The sequence below is a fragment of the Lutzomyia longipalpis genome, chromosome 3, assembly GCF_024334085.1.
Source record: "Lutzomyia longipalpis isolate SR_M1_2022 chromosome 3, ASM2433408v1".
NCBI lineage: Eukaryota > Metazoa > Arthropoda > Insecta > Diptera > Psychodidae > Lutzomyia > Lutzomyia longipalpis.
This window is the reverse complement of record NC_074709.1, coordinates 22,382,219-22,399,044: the sequence shown is the minus strand read 5'-3', so window position 1 is coordinate 22,399,044 and position 16,826 is coordinate 22,382,219. Positions and strand designations below refer to the sequence as shown.

Sequence of the window (16,826 nt, the reverse complement as noted above, 5' to 3'; positions counted from 1 at the left end):
ACTATACTACCAACTATAACATTGGGGAACGCTGATTGCGGAATGTGAGGTGATGTTCCATCAGAGATGTGCGCACAAAGTGCACCTCTTGAAACTATCAAATAAATCGTGTCGATGACGAGAAAATTAGGTCATTTTTCACTATACAATAAATCACATCGTCAATATTGAGCCAAGACGTGCATATTTAATCATGTTTCATATAAAAACGGCCCATTATTCACCATTATGTTGTGTTATTTGAAGCAAGATTCAACAGCAAAAGGAAATTCTCTTCTAATTGTTTTAAGAAATGCATACAACTCATTAATTTAAAAATAGCCACCACAGATGAAAAGGAACTTTCTTTGCACAGCAGCTGTGGAGTTACCCACTTGAGAACATTTTTCTTTAAATAACCTCTATGCGGAAAGTAATCATTATATTGATCGATATTGATTGAGTCATTAACCGTCATTCACCGCATGATCTAAGAAAAATTTCCATGAAATATTCCTAAAATAATTTTTTTATGACAATGAATGGTTAAGCATAAACTGAAATTTAATTTTTCTTTTGTGGAAATTGTTTCTAAACAAAAACTATTGATGCACACAAATTGCTATAAAGGTATGTTCTAATAGCTAAGTACCGCAAATGGGAGTTGAATCAGTTTTAGGTGTGGAAAGCTTGTGATTGACAAAATATTTCGAATAGGCCAATAAAATGTCCTTTTATCAATATAATCTATTTTTGAATTATAATTTAAGAATTCAAGAATACTAGTTAAATTTTCTTCGTTTTTGCCGACGTTTCAAATTAATTTAAAATCTTCTTCAAGTCTCAAAGGGTTATGGAAAAAGAGAGGACATTTAAAGCGACTAATAATTAGAAAAAAAAATAGTTGATGATGTTTACCAAATTTACTCAATTTACCCCACTTTTCCCTATAGCTATATTTAGTAATTATGTTGTAGAAAATATATAACCCGTTAATTTTGTTTTTCAATTATTACCTCCCCTTCTGGATACAATTCGTGGCTTAAGTAAACAAAAAAAACCTGTGCTTATCCGGTGCAACCTAAAATAAATATCTATAGGTGCACAATGCCACCAAGAATTTTTCAGCTGTTTCATTTTAATAATTTTTAGTTAGGAAAATTAAGAAAAAAAAAACTCACGAGATCTAAATTTAAAATTACAAAAATGACCAACTTGCTAATCAATTTCTCTCGAACTGACTCATAATATCGCACGACCTTGACAAGGTTGTTGGACATCTTCGCGCAATTCCTAAAAAAGAGAAAATCCGTAAATTCGGGGAAATACCACCAATAATACATATTTTGTAATTGCAAGAGGTACTAATTGATCGTGAAAGATCAGTAGTATCAGTAGAAGACGATCAATAGAAGAAGCAGTAATTTGGGAGCTCGAGAGATATTATTATAATTTTATTTTTTTTTCTTAAGAAAACGTGCCGTGGAACGGCAATAGTCAAAAGACTCTTGAGAGATATTCTTGGAGTGTGTTCTCTTTGAGTTTTTGACGTCATACGGACTTCAACGTATGCGCTCGTGCATTGAGAGATCAGTGATCTAAATTTTGTCAGGGATTGTTGGGTCTCGTGTCCACATCTGCACACAACACACGCATGTAGAAGGGGAGGTTGGCGCAGCAAGAAGGACCGGAAAAGATCGCGGATCCACGTGTTTGGAGTAAAAACGAACGATGTAATTAATTACTGCTCATTAGATTGGTATGAGAATGATTTAGAATGGCTAGGCAGGAACAGCTGGTCTTGCTTGTGTTTTTTTCTTCTTTTCTTATATTCTCTCCTGAGAGACACACAATCTTTTGACCATTCTCGCGCGATCGCACGATCGTACCGTGATCGTTTGAATTTTTCACATATGCCTCTGTTTCAGCTGTTTCGCGCGTAGGGAATATATCTGAGCCGGCATCTTGGTGCTGTTAGTCAGTCGAAGCACAGCCGTTGTCGCGGAGTGTGCTCCAAAGAGAAGCAAGAAGCAAAAATCTTTTTTTGGGTGATCAAGGCGGTTATATTCTTATTTCCTCCCCGAAAGCTGCAGTAAAGTGAAAATTTGTGGATTGTGGACAATTTTCTTTTTGCCAAATATTTTCATTATTATTGCAAAATAATATGTGTGCCATAATAAGTTAGAAGATACACCTCCCGCCCCTCTGAATAGATAGCACAAAAGTAAAAAAAAATATTTGGACCTTTGAATTATTAAAAAAAAAAGAAATCAAATCTAAGACAGAGAAAATTAAATTGAAAGAGATCATTAATTAAAATGAACTACCATTTGGATGCACCGATACTAAAGGTATGGAATATGAGTGAAACTGCGTGAAAAAAGCATATAAATCATTTTTTTTCTTCCTGGATTAAATATGTGCTCTGTGAATATTGCTTTGCAATCATCTCTCTTCTTTTCTGTGCTAATTTCAACACTACTAATTGCCATTAATTATTTTAAATCATTCTTCATACACACCCCAAGATGCGGAATTATAAAGTGCTATAAAAATAATTTTTATGTGTTCAACTCAACCTAAAAAAAAGTACATTTTGATTCATGTTATTTGTAAGAGTAAAATTTCGATGAAGACTGAGGTCTTCAGAGTTAGTCGAGTTAGAGTGGAAGAATAAAAAAAACCCAAGGGAAATGCGCGAGGAAATTAATTAAGAAAAATTCATTGTAAATATTCTTTGTATTTTAACAGAGACTCTTGACCCATAAAAGTTAGTATGAGAATACACCTAAAACGTCGAAGAAAATAATGTGAGGGAAAAAGACAAAAAGTCTCTACACCTCAATGTTGTTCACGTTAAATATTTTCCCGCCGAAAAAAAAATACGAGGGGAAACACCTTGTTAATTAATTTGTCGCATTGTTACAGAAGAGGAAACCTTCCACTCTGGGTTGTGGAAGTGAATTGATCTCGTTGTAGAGATTCGTGCTAGAAGGTGTTTTCTTATCTAATAAATATTAAAATAAAATGTGATCGTGAGCGATCTTCGGAGTTTGTCAAGTGATCTTGATGACTTGAGCAATAAATTTCCATTTAAAATTTTATCGCATATTTTTTTTTTCAAATCTCTAATTGGTGATACCGCGCACTCACGGTAATAAATCACAAATTAAATTGAAAAGCTCCATCCTACTAAATAGGAATGCCTATAATAGTTCTCTTTGCTAAAGCAATTAAGACGTCATGCACGTGATTGCATTGAGAAAAAAGCGCAAAAAAGTGGAACATCAAAAGAAAAATCAATTGTGATTACGATTTTTATGATTGACATTAAAATAAGTCAAATTGATCTATTAAGAACGTGCAGTGAATTTTTCACACTTGTATACCTGACGGTTGCCTTCATGATTCCTCCAACACTTCTGTAGTAATTATATTCACAAAATCATCATCTTTGAGTAATTGAATAAAAAATCAGCAAGAAGATAATTAATCGATCATACACCACTCCCTCTCACCTTTTTTCTTAGGCAATATATTGCAAATTACACGCTGATTTACGTGTTGATGCTTGAGAGCAAATTAAGTATGTATCTCACACCGATAATCTCCCGCTTGAGGATCATTTTGATTGAGAACTATTGAATAGTATGGTGTATCTTCTGCCACAATGTTACAACAAGCTTATACTGGGTATTCATAAAACCAAAATGTCTTATTCCAATAATCATAATTCTTCCACTAAGCAGCTATATTTCTTACATGGGGATGTCAATAAAATGTGCATCAAGAAAGGTACCAAAATCATAAATCTATCCAAGAAAAGCAATTTTATATTGCTAAAGGTTGCAAATTTTCCATGCAAATGATACATCCATTACAAATCAATACATACAATGTTAAAATTGCATGAATTTTTCTTAACCATTTTCTCATTCAAATTGCTCTCTATGATTTTCAGAAAGAGCAATTTGAATGAATAAGTTGGAGTAACTTTACCATGTTAAGTGAACGCGAGTAATCATATCATAGTAAAAGAATAATGTATTAAGAATTTAATCTATAGTTAGTATAAGACTGCTATTAATTTAATATTAAAATTAAATCCTCCTTGTCTTGGAAATCCTAAAAATATGAAGGACAGTTCATAAGAAAGAAAATTATTATAAACCTCTTTTATGTACATTTCTCAATTGGATTTTATTATCTCCCCTACAATTAATCCATATAGAAAAAATGTCTAAATTTTATGACATTGCTTTGTAACACATTTCCCTGCACGTCTTCATTTGCAACACTCCAAAACCTATTATGTGATCTCCAACATTACCCAGATCATGCTCAATTTAATCACAAAAGCGTGTCTTGATCGTAAGTCTAAGAAAATTTAAAAAAAAAACGCCGACCATTGAAAATTGCGAAAGAATTTTTCAGATTAATTGAATTTATATTTTCAAAGCAATTCAACTCTTTGGCAAATAAGAAAAAAAAACCATATTGGATTCTTTGGAAAATTCCAAACAAATATTTTGCTGTGCAAAGAAAACACAGTGATCACTCAAGTGCCGTATGAAAACCCTGAAGATTTTACTCCCACTTGCTATATATCCAACTACAAAACATCCAACAATTGATCAGTTGAGCCATGGGGGAAAAAATGTGGAAAAATATTTGTTAAAAAATTATCGTAAAATCTTTTCTTGATGAATCGACTAATTAAATAGTACAGCAACTTCCGTGTTTGATTTCATGTCTCAATCGGGAGATTATGCACAAATTCTTCATTTTTTTTCTCGAGTGATTGTGTCAAGATAAAAGGAATGATCTTCACATCTCAAGTGACTGTTTGACCATGATTTTTTCGCAATGATCACAATCGATCGTCTCTTCTCATCTAGACTGTGGAGGTATTTTTACACCCTCTTCGTTCGTGCGAAAATAAGGTGCTACAAATTGAATATTTGATGGGAGACGTACGTACATGAAAAAAAAATAACCTTTCGCAATTTCGACTCAATGGACATGCTTCTTTGACAAAACTTGTCGATTGTGGATCATGTTGTGTAATATATGATCTCCGTAGAGCAAATAAAAAAAAACAACAAAAAAAGTCTCGAAGAAAGATTGAGAGTGACAAAAAAACGCCACAGAAAATGCTGAGAAAAGTGAGAAAACAAAAGTGCCAAATTATTACAAAAGAAATGTTAGTAAATTCTTTTGCATTCATATCACAAAAAATCATGTAGATATGTGTGTTGTGCTTTGTTAACAAAATCACTTAACAACTTCAACACTCAACATAAGTTATAATCAACTCACGCTGGCGGGTTATTGTTTTACATTGAATTTTTTTATCATCATAAATTCTTCATATAGCAATATAAGGGGAGAAAAACAAACATTTTGACATTGATATTATCTAACTCACGAAGATTTTAGATAGAAAAAAAATAACAACACGATCATTTAAGTTGTTGGAAATTTTTAACCGATAACACTTCATTTCAAATATTGCCGAAATTAATTAATTAAAAAAATCTTGTTTTAGCTGTATAAGAAGAAAAAGTATCTTCATTGATAAAAGATAATTTTTTCTCAAGAAATGAATCAAAATTTCTGAGAAATATGAAAAAAATTGTAATATTCGCTTAAAAAAAATTTAAATTTCATGGTCAAAATCTAAATTTCTGACCATGTATTCGGTATAGATATTTAAATTATGTAGATATGTATTAATAAGCACAATGCATTATACAAATAGTTGCACAAAATGTTCTCATATTGTGAATTGATCTTTGGTTTTGTGAGAAGGCGGAAACCTTTTTTTGGTTATTCCTTGGCCACAAGACAATATTCTGTGTCTTTCTCACCATGTGTAACTGGCGTGACCCATTAATATTTAATTGAATGTACAAAATATAATATTTTGTGCAGTATACAACATGTTAAATGGGCAGAGTAATTCCCAATCGATTGACTTTCTGCTGTGTCGGCAAAAAGCAATAATTTCTGTATAGCATTTCATTGGATCGAACTGAAAAATGATCATTTTGCAATTGTTCCCTTTTACGTTGGAAAAGTAGAACAGATCACATCAATATGCGTACGAAATTGTGTTGGTCATGGATGGAGTGAAAGAGAATAACTTTTTTTTTATATTAGCTCAATCTTTCTTCAGAATAATCTACCAAATAAGTTTGCTTCCTCATTCCTCTTCTCACAGTGCGTTAAAGACAAAATTGTCTCCCTACAAACAACCCATTTAAGCAATTTGATCATCACGTACAATCACACAGCAACAAAATTATGCTTTACCCCGTTACAACATAAAAATTGATAATAATTTTTCGTGATTACCAGCTCACAATTATCTTTACCGCTAGAATATTTTTGTTTAAATGTATGTTCTCCCGTTTTTTTATGATTATCTTAGTGTCGCGTTTTTTCGTGCCTTTTGAGTCATTCACATTCGGTGAATACTTGAAAATTACCCGCAGAATGCTAAGAATGCGATGAGTAGCTGTGAGAATGTTGTAATGAATAAATTTTGTATGGATGTTGAAAAATTTTCTTGATCACCAATTTCTAGCACAATACACGATCATTGGGAAGATCGCAAGTAAATCAGCTATAAGATCATTTAACTATAAAGATTGGTAGATGAGAGATCACACTTGATGATCACTTGTAAAGTGCACTCTGGCCCCCAAATGAGCCTCCAAGAGAGCTCGCGATCAAATTGCTGTGCAAAGCACGCGAGTTAAGTGCCTCGGGAGATTGAAGTTTCAAAGACAAGAGATTTATTTACACATGTGGGATAACATATTTTCAAGAATCTCCTGTAAGATCTCTGATAAATACCTTACGGCATCCCACACACACATTTTGTTATTTTTCTAACATCGAAAGTAGCACCTTATTTGGATTTTGTGCAGTCGCGCGTCGAATGAGTGTGAGTCAATTTGATCTAAGAGGATCGCACCATCGATCAATGGGATTGCTATTTTATACATGAAATAGTCTATCCATGGCTTTTAAATGCAAAATTGCATCTCTTACACGCCCCATACTTTATAGCACACATTTTCCGCAGAGATCTGTGCGGCAGTATGAGATACGAAGTTTTGAGAGATCGAGACACTATCATCCAAAGAGTGTTTATATATTGTAATTTTCTGTACCTTATTTTAATGTTTTAATGCTACCACATATTCCTTTGTACACAATTTATTTTATTAATTCGATGGTTGGTGCTCGTACACCATGACCTTGGCACAATTGTGCAATAATCTCCACTTTTCTCACTGTGGATACACTTTATACTAATGCCATTGTGGTTCAAAACGTTTTGGTTTTAAACTGATTACTGAAAACCTCTTGTGTGCTAAAACACGGCAAATTTGATACAATAATTAAAATTCTCAATCTAATTAAGGTGTATTTTTAATCAATTTTATTTTCTCCTCCAAATGTGATGAACAAACCTTTCATTGTTGTTCAGAAATTTCAAATGCAATTTGTGGCAGAAAAATCCAATTTTTTGTAAGAGTGTAGAATGTAATGCAGAAAAAAAGAGAAGAGAATATTGTGTAAAATCACCTGGATGTTGCTCTTTAGTTGAATTTGCATTTGGAAAAATCCATTTCGGGATGCTGTTCCATGAATCTGTGGAATTTACCAAGAAAAGAAAAGAAAAAAAAAACATTGATTGGTATTTTGACGCAATTTAACGGGAGAATTTTGTCAAGAACCCATGACTCACTTTTTGAGAACATTCTGCTTATTTTGTTCATCACTCGTGGGCAATCCCATCTCCTTCTGTCGTTGATCATACATCATCTTTTCCACGAGGCTCCGTGTCTCTCCATCCAAATCAGACAATTTTGATGGTTCAGGATTAATTTTCCGCGTGGAAATGGGAGGATCTGTCGTGAGAAGTCGATCCCACCACGACATTTGATTCACCTTCTCAAAATTGAGTTGAATTGATTTTCCATCCTGAATTACCCACACCGAATCCTCCATTTTAATCTCCGCACAAAGATCACCATTGATGATTGGCTCCTGCCCTTTGAGCCCAACAGTTAGTGATTTCTTACCAATCTTCACGACAACATCGCGCGATCGTACGTTGAAGTTCACATTCAATGGAACACGAAGCTGAAATTGAAATGGTTTTTTATGTCAGTAATGTATATGTAGGTATATAGTTATCTCACCGATGAACTTGACCACATTCATGTGGATTTCTTATATTATGCTATTGCCATCACCCTGTCAACTCCTTTCAATTTATTGTAAAGCGTTTATGGACTGTCTTATCGTGATTTTACTATTACGGAGATCATTTTTTTGCTTATTGCTGACAATGATTTCATAGCTTGACAAATTGCTTTTTTACAAAGAAAAACTTTATATGAAAAAAATTGTTTAATTAATTCTTTTAAAGCGAAATTGATAAAGAAATATTGCTATTTATATGCGACTTGAAGAGAGGACTCATTAATACATTTAACGTAATATATTTATTTTTATGCTGCAGTAAAATCTTCAACATCCATAAAATACTTCAGCAGAGTATTGAATACAAGTTGATCGTGTTTAAATTGCAAGACCACAAATCTCAGCGATCATCTTCTTTTTGCCCCTCAAAACCAATGGCATTTCGGATTGTTTCTAAAAATAGACACTCTCTTAGCTACGTATAAGAAATAAAATGATCCTCGGCAAAAAGCACTTGAAAGTGCACAAAAAACTAACTGCTAAATGTCACAAATTACTAGATACTTCCTCAAATTGAGCCTAAAATGCAAGATGACGTGCTTAATCGTCTGAAATATTACAATCAAAGGGAAAAAATATTAAGATGTTATTAAAAAAAAACTCAACAACATGACCCTGATGAAAGATGATCCATTACCGGATTGGAATGTTCAAAAACACGCATTCCTCATAATCTCCATAAAATGTTTTGTTTTTTTTTTTTCATCGCAAATGTCTTCTCTATACCAAGAATATAATCATCACGTCCCAAATGCAACCACCTTATATTTGTGTATGGTGATCGACGGATTATTCGTGTATATTTTAAGATGTTTTCTGGGGACAAGCCACAAAAAGCACCCAACAAGACTCTTATGGGTGATTACTTTTCCAACCTTGCGTGAGAGATGGAAAATACCATTTGGTTGAGTGAAAAACACAACAAAACATCTCATTTTTCAACAATGAATCAAGAAGGTCAATAAAGGAAGATCATTTTTTTGTTGCTTCTTTCACTTCCACCGAATATAATTGTTTTTTCCTTGTCTTCCATCTTCCCTTTCAGTACCTTCATACATGTTGGCAATATTCTCCGCACGTCACTTGATTGAAATTCACGATACATTAAGGTATAGTTTATTTTTAGGGACGACTCAGACGTAAATGCCTTTTGGGCAAGTCTTGGGGTGGTGAACAAAAAAAAATGTCGATCAGAAGGAATCAATAAACTTCAATGCAATTTAAAGCAACGAACCCGGATTTCGTCTTTTTCCAAAAATAACTCCAAAACCTCCGCATGCGATGAAAAAGAGAAAAAGAACATTATATTTCTCTTCTTCGCTTTTCAATACATTTACGCCCCAGGGAGAGTAAGAAATTTCTGGCCTTCCCAATACTGCGCGACACAGAAATATTTATTGATATTTTCATTATAAATTTTTTATTTATTGTTTTCTTTATAAATTTTAGGAAAGCCTGAAAAGTTGGCCAGAAATCTTTCTTTTTTTTATATTTATTAAACTTATAAAGGAGTTTAGAAAGATTCAGTCAAGGGATGGTTGAAGAGGAAAAAACAGAAGAATTAATCATTTTCATTCAACTAAGATTATCTAAGAAAAGTCAACAAAGATTTGCACAAAAATGCAAAAATGTCTTAATTTTTATGTTTTTCTGTCTTTTACAGTACGCCAAGAAGTTGAGAATTTTTTTCTAAAACAATAAAGCTCAAACATTTAGCCGAGAACTTTTAAATCTTTGTCATTTGCTTTCCATTTATGTTTTACAAATGGTCTTCCCCTTTTATTCGTCCTCTTCATGTGGTTTTCATGCGAAAAACATGCGGGGAGGGTTTTGTAAATTTTCAGCTATAAAATATACCTTCTAAAGTTAGACACAATCACCATATGTTGACGCACAAAGGCATTTTACTTCTTTTGCTATTTTTAGTAGCTATGTAGACTCAAGCGTGAATGCCAATGCAACTTTAATTAGACAAATTGGCAATTTAACTAATTTGACCACCTGACATTAATTTCCGGACAAATGTTCACTCTATCGCGTATTTAGTGTAAAATAATTATCATAAATATATCCTAGAGTGTGGCAATTGGTTGAGAATCAATTCAAAATCTAATTGAACCTCCTCAGGCCGACAATTACAGAGAGTGGAGTGCTGCAAGTAAGTCGTGTGCTCTTATGTGCGCACACGTAGAACATTTTGAAAATGATCATTCTCTTTAGATGGTGTGAAGAATTATTAATTGCACCACTGAATAATTAAGTCATTTAGTGAGTATCTCCAACACCGAAGGACGACACGGTCTGATTGTGAAATCAAAACTCCATTGACTCCATCTCTTTGCGATCTTCAATGATGAGATCTTTCGTATTGATCACACCGGACTTGATGTTTCATCATATAGAATTATATACATACATAGGGTCGTACAATGTCTCGTGACTTATCATAAGAGGATGTCCTCCTCAAATCAACCACAAAACCAATAATCTGGTGGGGTTTTTTTATTTTATTTTTCTTCTCCACGTAAATTGAATTAGCATCCAATATTGAGAAGTTGTGTGGAAAATTAAATTATCATGGATATTCAAAGCCTGAACTGTGAGCTATGGCGCCAAATTGTGGGAGGTGAAGGTTCATCTTCTAACACATATTTAAGCTACCAAATCAACCACCTTCTAGTCGTCGAATTTTTCCACACAACATTTTTTTTTCTTAGCCAAATAAAAGAAATATAACGAAAAGAAATATCAACCGGATTGACGAGATATATTGTTATTAGAAAACCACACTGGAAAAGATATCAGTCTCAGAGGAATACACAGAATCTCATTAGGTATTAGAAGATCACCAGGAGCGATCTCATAGGTCAGTTCTCATATGGCAAAAGAGAAGCTTTATACACCAAATGGAAGCTCGTGCGATATTCAATTAAAAGTCATATATTATGTACAAAATAAAGAGGAGGCACCAATAAATCTTCATGATCGTATAACTATTGTCGCTTTAGGAGTGATTTCCAATGCACTATCGAGACTCAATCAACAAATTGCTGCTTCAGTGGCACAAGTAATTATTCATATTTCACAATAATTAGCCATATACATATATGGATTTTATGGTAAAGTGATTGCTTCTGCAAATCATAATCAATTCCCACATCAGTATAAAGAACATACATACAATATATTGTTGAAGATCACACAAGTAGATCGTTTAACAGCTGTGGAAGTATTTTTGAAAATCTTTTAAATAGGAAAATGCTGTATCATCTTTTCAATTACCTTTAACAATCTTTTGTGTTCTCAAAAGTTAGATAGAAAATTGTAGTTTGATTATTCTATAAATGTTATTTATTTTAAATAATTTGCGTAAGAGTACTTCCGTCTGAATACTATTCAAATCTGTCTTGCACCTAAATCCCAAAATTTTGTAAATGAAATGTAAAGAAATAACAAAAAGAATCTGTGAATGAAAGCTCTGATTGGCTGAAATATTTGTACAATGCATTTTCATTGGCCGCCGTTTACTTATGGGAAGGAATCTTAATGCAAGGCTAATTTGAATCAGGAATAAGTTCTTTTTCACACAGTCAAAAATTGCCTAAAATGTAACCCACGTAAAGAAATGGAATGTCTTTGATCTATTTGGGTGTTTTGTTTTGAATTCCTCACCCATAGACGAAGCATTCAACATCCAAAATGAGATCAAAATATTCGTATAACCTTATGACGGAGACACATTATTATTTTCATATGATAATGGGGGGAATTTTTTTCTCGGATAGAGTTGAAGGTGCTTTTATTATCATTCTACGTGCTCGTAAAAGAAATATCAATAAACAAACTCATCTTTTTCACATTCGAAAATTCTACACGTTTAGCCAATATTGATGGAGAAAAACCTATTTCCATGTTAAGTGTCGGAGAAAAAAAAGTAGAGATCTTATAAATCAGGCACTAAATTGCCAGAAAGATGCTTATTCTTGGCGCCAAAACCACACTAGACACATCCACGCAAAATTCTTCAGGTATTCGCGTCTATACACTGTAGGAAATAGTATGTTAAGTTACTGTTCTTTATCGAATTTTGTTTACAGGAATGAAGTTTTAAAATCATTTTTAAAAAAGGTAAAAGAATCCAGAAAATACTGCACAAATTCTTGCTTATTCTATCAAGAGAGCAAAAAGAAAATTAAGCGCAACTGTTTGAAATATATGTTTAACAGACCTGAGGAAGGAGACTTACATCTCCGAAACGTCGCGCTTAATAAATAAGAGGAATTTCTTTAGATTAAATCTCGTGTTTTAGTCCCCTAAAAAGTTTCTTATCACATATAAAGCCGATGGTAGAGCAAAATAATCCATTTAATTCCATAAAACAACACACGATTTGTAGCAGTATTAATCCCCAAAGCACCATTGCTGACATTAAGAGTTAAACAAGCCGCCCGCAATTTTCGTCATCAGATCACACACCGTCGAATAGAACGCGGATCTTGGAGAAAAAACACACCATACACATGAATCCCCCAATCGGCAATATCATTACGGTTTTGCATTCTTTCCAATATGGGAAAAACGCCAAAGACAAGGTATGAGAATTTAGAGAAACCGAAAGGGACAACAAAATCATGTGATTGAAAAATTTCTCTCCACTCCTCTTCTCATCTAACGATCAAAAATATATGTTTCAGCACACTCCATAAATGCTAAACGGAATTAATTGAGCGTGAGAGATTAAAGTCATATGCGCTAAATGTTAATGAACTTTGGAGGAATAAACCACGTGAGTAGGGTGTATTTCTTGAGAAATCCGACATTTAGAATTCTCTTCCTACTTTTTTTTTTGCATCATACTCCCCTCCCGTGGATGATTCATCATTCAATTTTCATAATCAATATTGTCACCGCGAATGTAATTATACTGCTAAGAGGTGTTTAACACACAACTGGGGGATTTTTAATAATAATGAATTAAGAAATGTGTCTCATAATCTCTCAACAAATTCATTTCAAGGTATTTTCCCGCATTTTTTCAAAATGGATCACTTTACATAAAATTTCCCCAAAAGGTTCGCTTATTCATTGTAAAGTTCCAGATCATAAATTACAATCAAAATTTCATGTTGTCTTACACTGTGGCTGGGTAAAATCGTGGTTTTATTGGGCTTTATAAGTTTGTGGTAAAGATCCCCAGAATTAATTGGACGGAAAATTAAGTCAATTTTATTTTTTGGACAATAAAACAAATTATTTTATCCATGGTGATCTCTCTGAATAACCGAACGATGATCTGTGTAAACCACAAATAATTAAGAAAATTAAATATTATTAATAAAATATTCTAGTATAACTGGTTAAGAAGTTCTTGTTCTATGACGAGCCTTTACATTCTATAAACTTCTTTTTTTTTCTTAAACATTAAAGGACAAAAAAATGAAAAAGCTTATCGCATAGCAACAATGTGTAACAATTAAAGCTTACATCTCCCACTTAATTTATTTAATTAAGCTCCTGCTTCCAAAACCGCAGCATTATTCTTTTGTTACAAACCACATGTCAAAGATATAATGTATAAGACATAAAACTCCTTCACCTGCCTGACTTATACTAATTCTTCATATATCCATCAATTAAAAACTGACCATTAATACAGTTTAGAGGCGTTTTTTTTGCACCTGCCTCTCAATCCGCTTTTTATGTGATTTACGGCGTCTCGGGGTAAGAGCGGGAAAAAACACCGCTCATAGGCTTCAAACTCAATTACATAATTTGCATTCTCTAACGCGATGATCATTTTGCAAAAATGCCTTTACAACACCTCTCATTTTCATTACCAAGGACACACTGTGTCTGGATTTTGCATCGTCTCACCCAGTAACGCGCAGAAAAAGTTGCCCTGGGGCAGATTGATTGAGTGAGTGATTAAAGTAGAGCTCTTTTGTATTCACCTTTTTAACAGATGAATGAGAGATGGCACATTCCGAGAGCTTCGCTCAGTGGAAGTCACACCTCATCGAGTGGACACAGTGTGGGATCGAGTTCCTCAGACATTTCCTCACTCAGGGAGTTCCAGATGCGTCGACCACCGGAAGGGATTCACACGTGTATCGGAACACAGCATGGGAATCGACTTCGTGAACTCCAGACACGCTTCAGTGACTCCACGCGCCGTCAGAGTACACTCGAAAACCCGAAGCGTGGCTCAAGATCGTCCCAGGGATCCTCAGACAGCAATCAGAGTACTCAGGTAAAACATTTCTTCTACTTGGACCAAATTGATGAGAAGATTTTCTCATAAAAAAAACCAACAAAATCTCACCTTGAAAAAACATTGCTAATTCGCGGCAACTTGAGAAAATATGAAGAGTTCACAATTCATTATATATTTTTTAATTCATTACTCAATGCATTATTTCCCAAGTTTCCTGTATAACAACACATTTATGTGAAATGCAAGACGAAAAAAAAATAAGCCGAAAGCTACAAGTTCTTGGGCAAATTTTTTGTGGGAGGGTCAGTCTTTTGCTGTCTAAGGTGGGTGTCGGTTCATTCAGTCTCAATTTTTTTTCCGTTAATTATGGGAATTGAATCATTTTCGTGTGAACATTGGTTTAAAATAAATGAATTTTAGGGGGTGTGGTAAAATATAAAGTTTAAATTTCATTTGAGTTTAATTTTCTGCACACATTTTAGAGCGCATCTTCGGGATCTCTCCTTTTAACTGTGGCCAATTTGGAGGAGTTCACTCAGAGGACAATACAGAAAACCCCAACGTGTCTTCCAGCGCCATCGGGAAGATCATCTGCATCGAAATATTTTACAAATATCACCCTACCGCCAACCCTGGAGGACGTTAATCCATCCTTGGATATGAGAACCAAAGACATGGATGCTGTCTCGATGGCTAGTTCGACGCACTTTACCGTCGTGAATGGAATGGGTGGACAACAGCAGATACCTAAGAGTGGATTCTGCACCCGAGGCCATCAGATAACCATCTTAATTCTCAGTATGAGCTTTGTCTTTCTCATTGGCATCATTGCAGCTGTTTTCCTCCTCGAGAGTAAGTTCTATATTTTTAATCGTTTTTTTTTTGCAAAACTTTACTAATTGCATTTTAATTTCTGTTTGCAGTGCGTGCTCGAGATATGCCAAAGTGAACGAGATGATGCTGAGAAGGTGTGGATTTTACCGAAAGAGTATTTTGGAGCCAACAATGGCCTTTCATATCCGCGCTTGAGTCTCTCTTCAAGTGGCGTGATTAATTTATACTCGATAATTTAATTTAATGTAACCTCCCTATCTGCCAATTCTTTGAGGCATTTAATTACCACTCTATGGTTACTTATATGCCTACACCTATCTATTCAGAAAGTGTAATTTCTTCAAAACTTACTCATCTATATTCTGTGATATTCGTAAGGAATAAAGAGCTAAATACGATAAAATGCTGTTTTAACTGTGATTTTATGAAATTTCTTCACTCACCTCAACTTCCTGAAGTGTCTGGGTCCAGCGATATTTCTCCAGATCACATCCATTCCCGGAGTTTGGACGCAATTTCCCCTTTTCTTTCTCATCCTCCTCCTCGGTGTCCTCAATAGGCTGTGAAATGGATGCATCCTCTTCGGGAGTCTTCCTGAAAATACACAAAGAATTTTTTTTTAATAATTAAAAAACAAATAAAAGTTAAATAAGAATCTTACTTTTCCTGCTCAATCTCCATCTGCAATTTTTCCGCCTCTTCATCTGTGAGTTCTGTTATTGCTGCACCTTCAGTCTTCTTCTTTGCATTTTCCTCTTCTTTCTTTTTCCGCTGAATGCTTTCCTGGCGTCTTTTTTCCGCTGCCTCACGCTCACGTTTCTTCTCTTCCGCTAAGGCATTAGCTTTGTTTCCTTCTTCCCGGAAGATCTCCAGCAGCATCTGAAAGTGAAAAAACATTCTAGAAGTTTCTATAACCACAACCCCTTTGTTTAAGGATTATCTTCAAAGTCTTATAAGTACCTTTTCCCAGTTGCCACCGCCTGTGAAGAAATCGGTCTTTCTATTCAGAAAAGCTGCAATTGTTGCTAAAAGCTGCAAAACAAAGCAAAAATTAATAAACTTCCAGACAAGAGAAATCATTCGGATGACTCACATCAGGAACCCCACCGGGATGTTGTTCTGCCATAGCAAATAGCATAGAATCAAATCGTCCCTCTTCCGCACTCATTTTACCACCAAAATTCTTTATACTTCGGTGAAAGAAACTATGTAAATATGCTCAAAATTGAAGTTTTGTTTTGTGCAGAAAAACGCGTGTTTAGTTTTCAAAACAAACAATAACTATTTTAAGGTTATGTTTACTTATTTGACATTGAGCCCAACAAACAATTCTCAATGGAATTTTCGAGATATTCCAGAGGTATTGTAAGCGATTGCGGAATAAAATTCTATTTTCAATTTTTGGTAATATGCAGAAAAAACGAATTCTTTCACATAAAAAGCCATTGGAAAATTCATTAGTGTGCTTTATTATAGTTAATTATAGATAAAAATACTAAAAACTTTTAATGAAAAT

The 16,826-nt window shown here is 34.1% G+C and overlaps 2 protein-coding genes across 2 annotated transcripts; one reads left to right on the top strand and one right to left on the bottom strand.

The window, feature by feature from the left end:
- The first annotated feature begins 1,898 nt into the window (after nt 1-1,898).
- On the top strand, nt 1,899-15,713 carry LOC129792723 (uncharacterized). The gene is made up of 4 exons (XM_055832061.1): nt 1,899-2,330; nt 14,225-14,512; nt 14,959-15,328; nt 15,400-15,713. The coding sequence occupies exons 1-4, from the start codon at nt 2,298-2,300 to the stop codon at nt 15,423-15,425; spliced, it is 717 nt and encodes a 238-aa protein (XP_055688036.1). The 5' UTR covers nt 1,899-2,297; the 3' UTR covers nt 15,426-15,713.
- Nucleotides 7,410-16,618, bottom strand: LOC129792722 (nuclear migration protein nudC). Its single transcript, XM_055832060.1, has 6 exons — nt 16,404-16,618; nt 16,271-16,342; nt 15,972-16,189; nt 15,754-15,904; nt 7,742-8,139; nt 7,410-7,644 (listed from the first exon to the last, which is right to left on the bottom strand). The coding sequence occupies exons 1-6, from the start codon at nt 16,476-16,478 to the stop codon at nt 7,593-7,595; spliced, it is 966 nt and encodes a 321-aa protein (XP_055688035.1). The 5' UTR covers nt 16,479-16,618; the 3' UTR covers nt 7,410-7,592.
- Nucleotides 16,619-16,826: the final 208 nt, after the last annotated feature.

Excerpts from the sequence above, each read along its gene's own strand:
- LOC129792723 (XM_055832061.1), top strand. The coding sequence starts at position 2,298 with ATGAACTACCATTTGGATGCACCGATACTAAAG. Across the intron at positions 2,331-14,224 it reads TGGATGCACCGATACTAAAG|ATGAATGAGAGATGGCACAT; the intron begins GTATGGAATATG and ends CCTTTTTAACAG. Across the intron at positions 14,513-14,958 it reads ACAGCAATCAGAGTACTCAG|AGCGCATCTTCGGGATCTCT; the intron begins GTAAAACATTTC and ends CACACATTTTAG.
- LOC129792722 (XM_055832060.1), bottom strand. The coding sequence starts at position 16,478 with ATGAGTGCGGAAGAGGGACGATTTGATTCTATGCTATTTGCTATGGCA. Across the intron at positions 16,343-16,403 it reads ATCCCGGTGGGGTTCCTGAT|CTTTTAGCAACAATTGCAGC; the intron begins GTGAGTCATCCG and ends TTTGTTTTGCAG. Across the intron at positions 16,190-16,270 it reads GCGGTGGCAACTGGGAAAAG|ATGCTGCTGGAGATCTTCCG; the intron begins GTACTTATAAGA and ends TTTCACTTTCAG.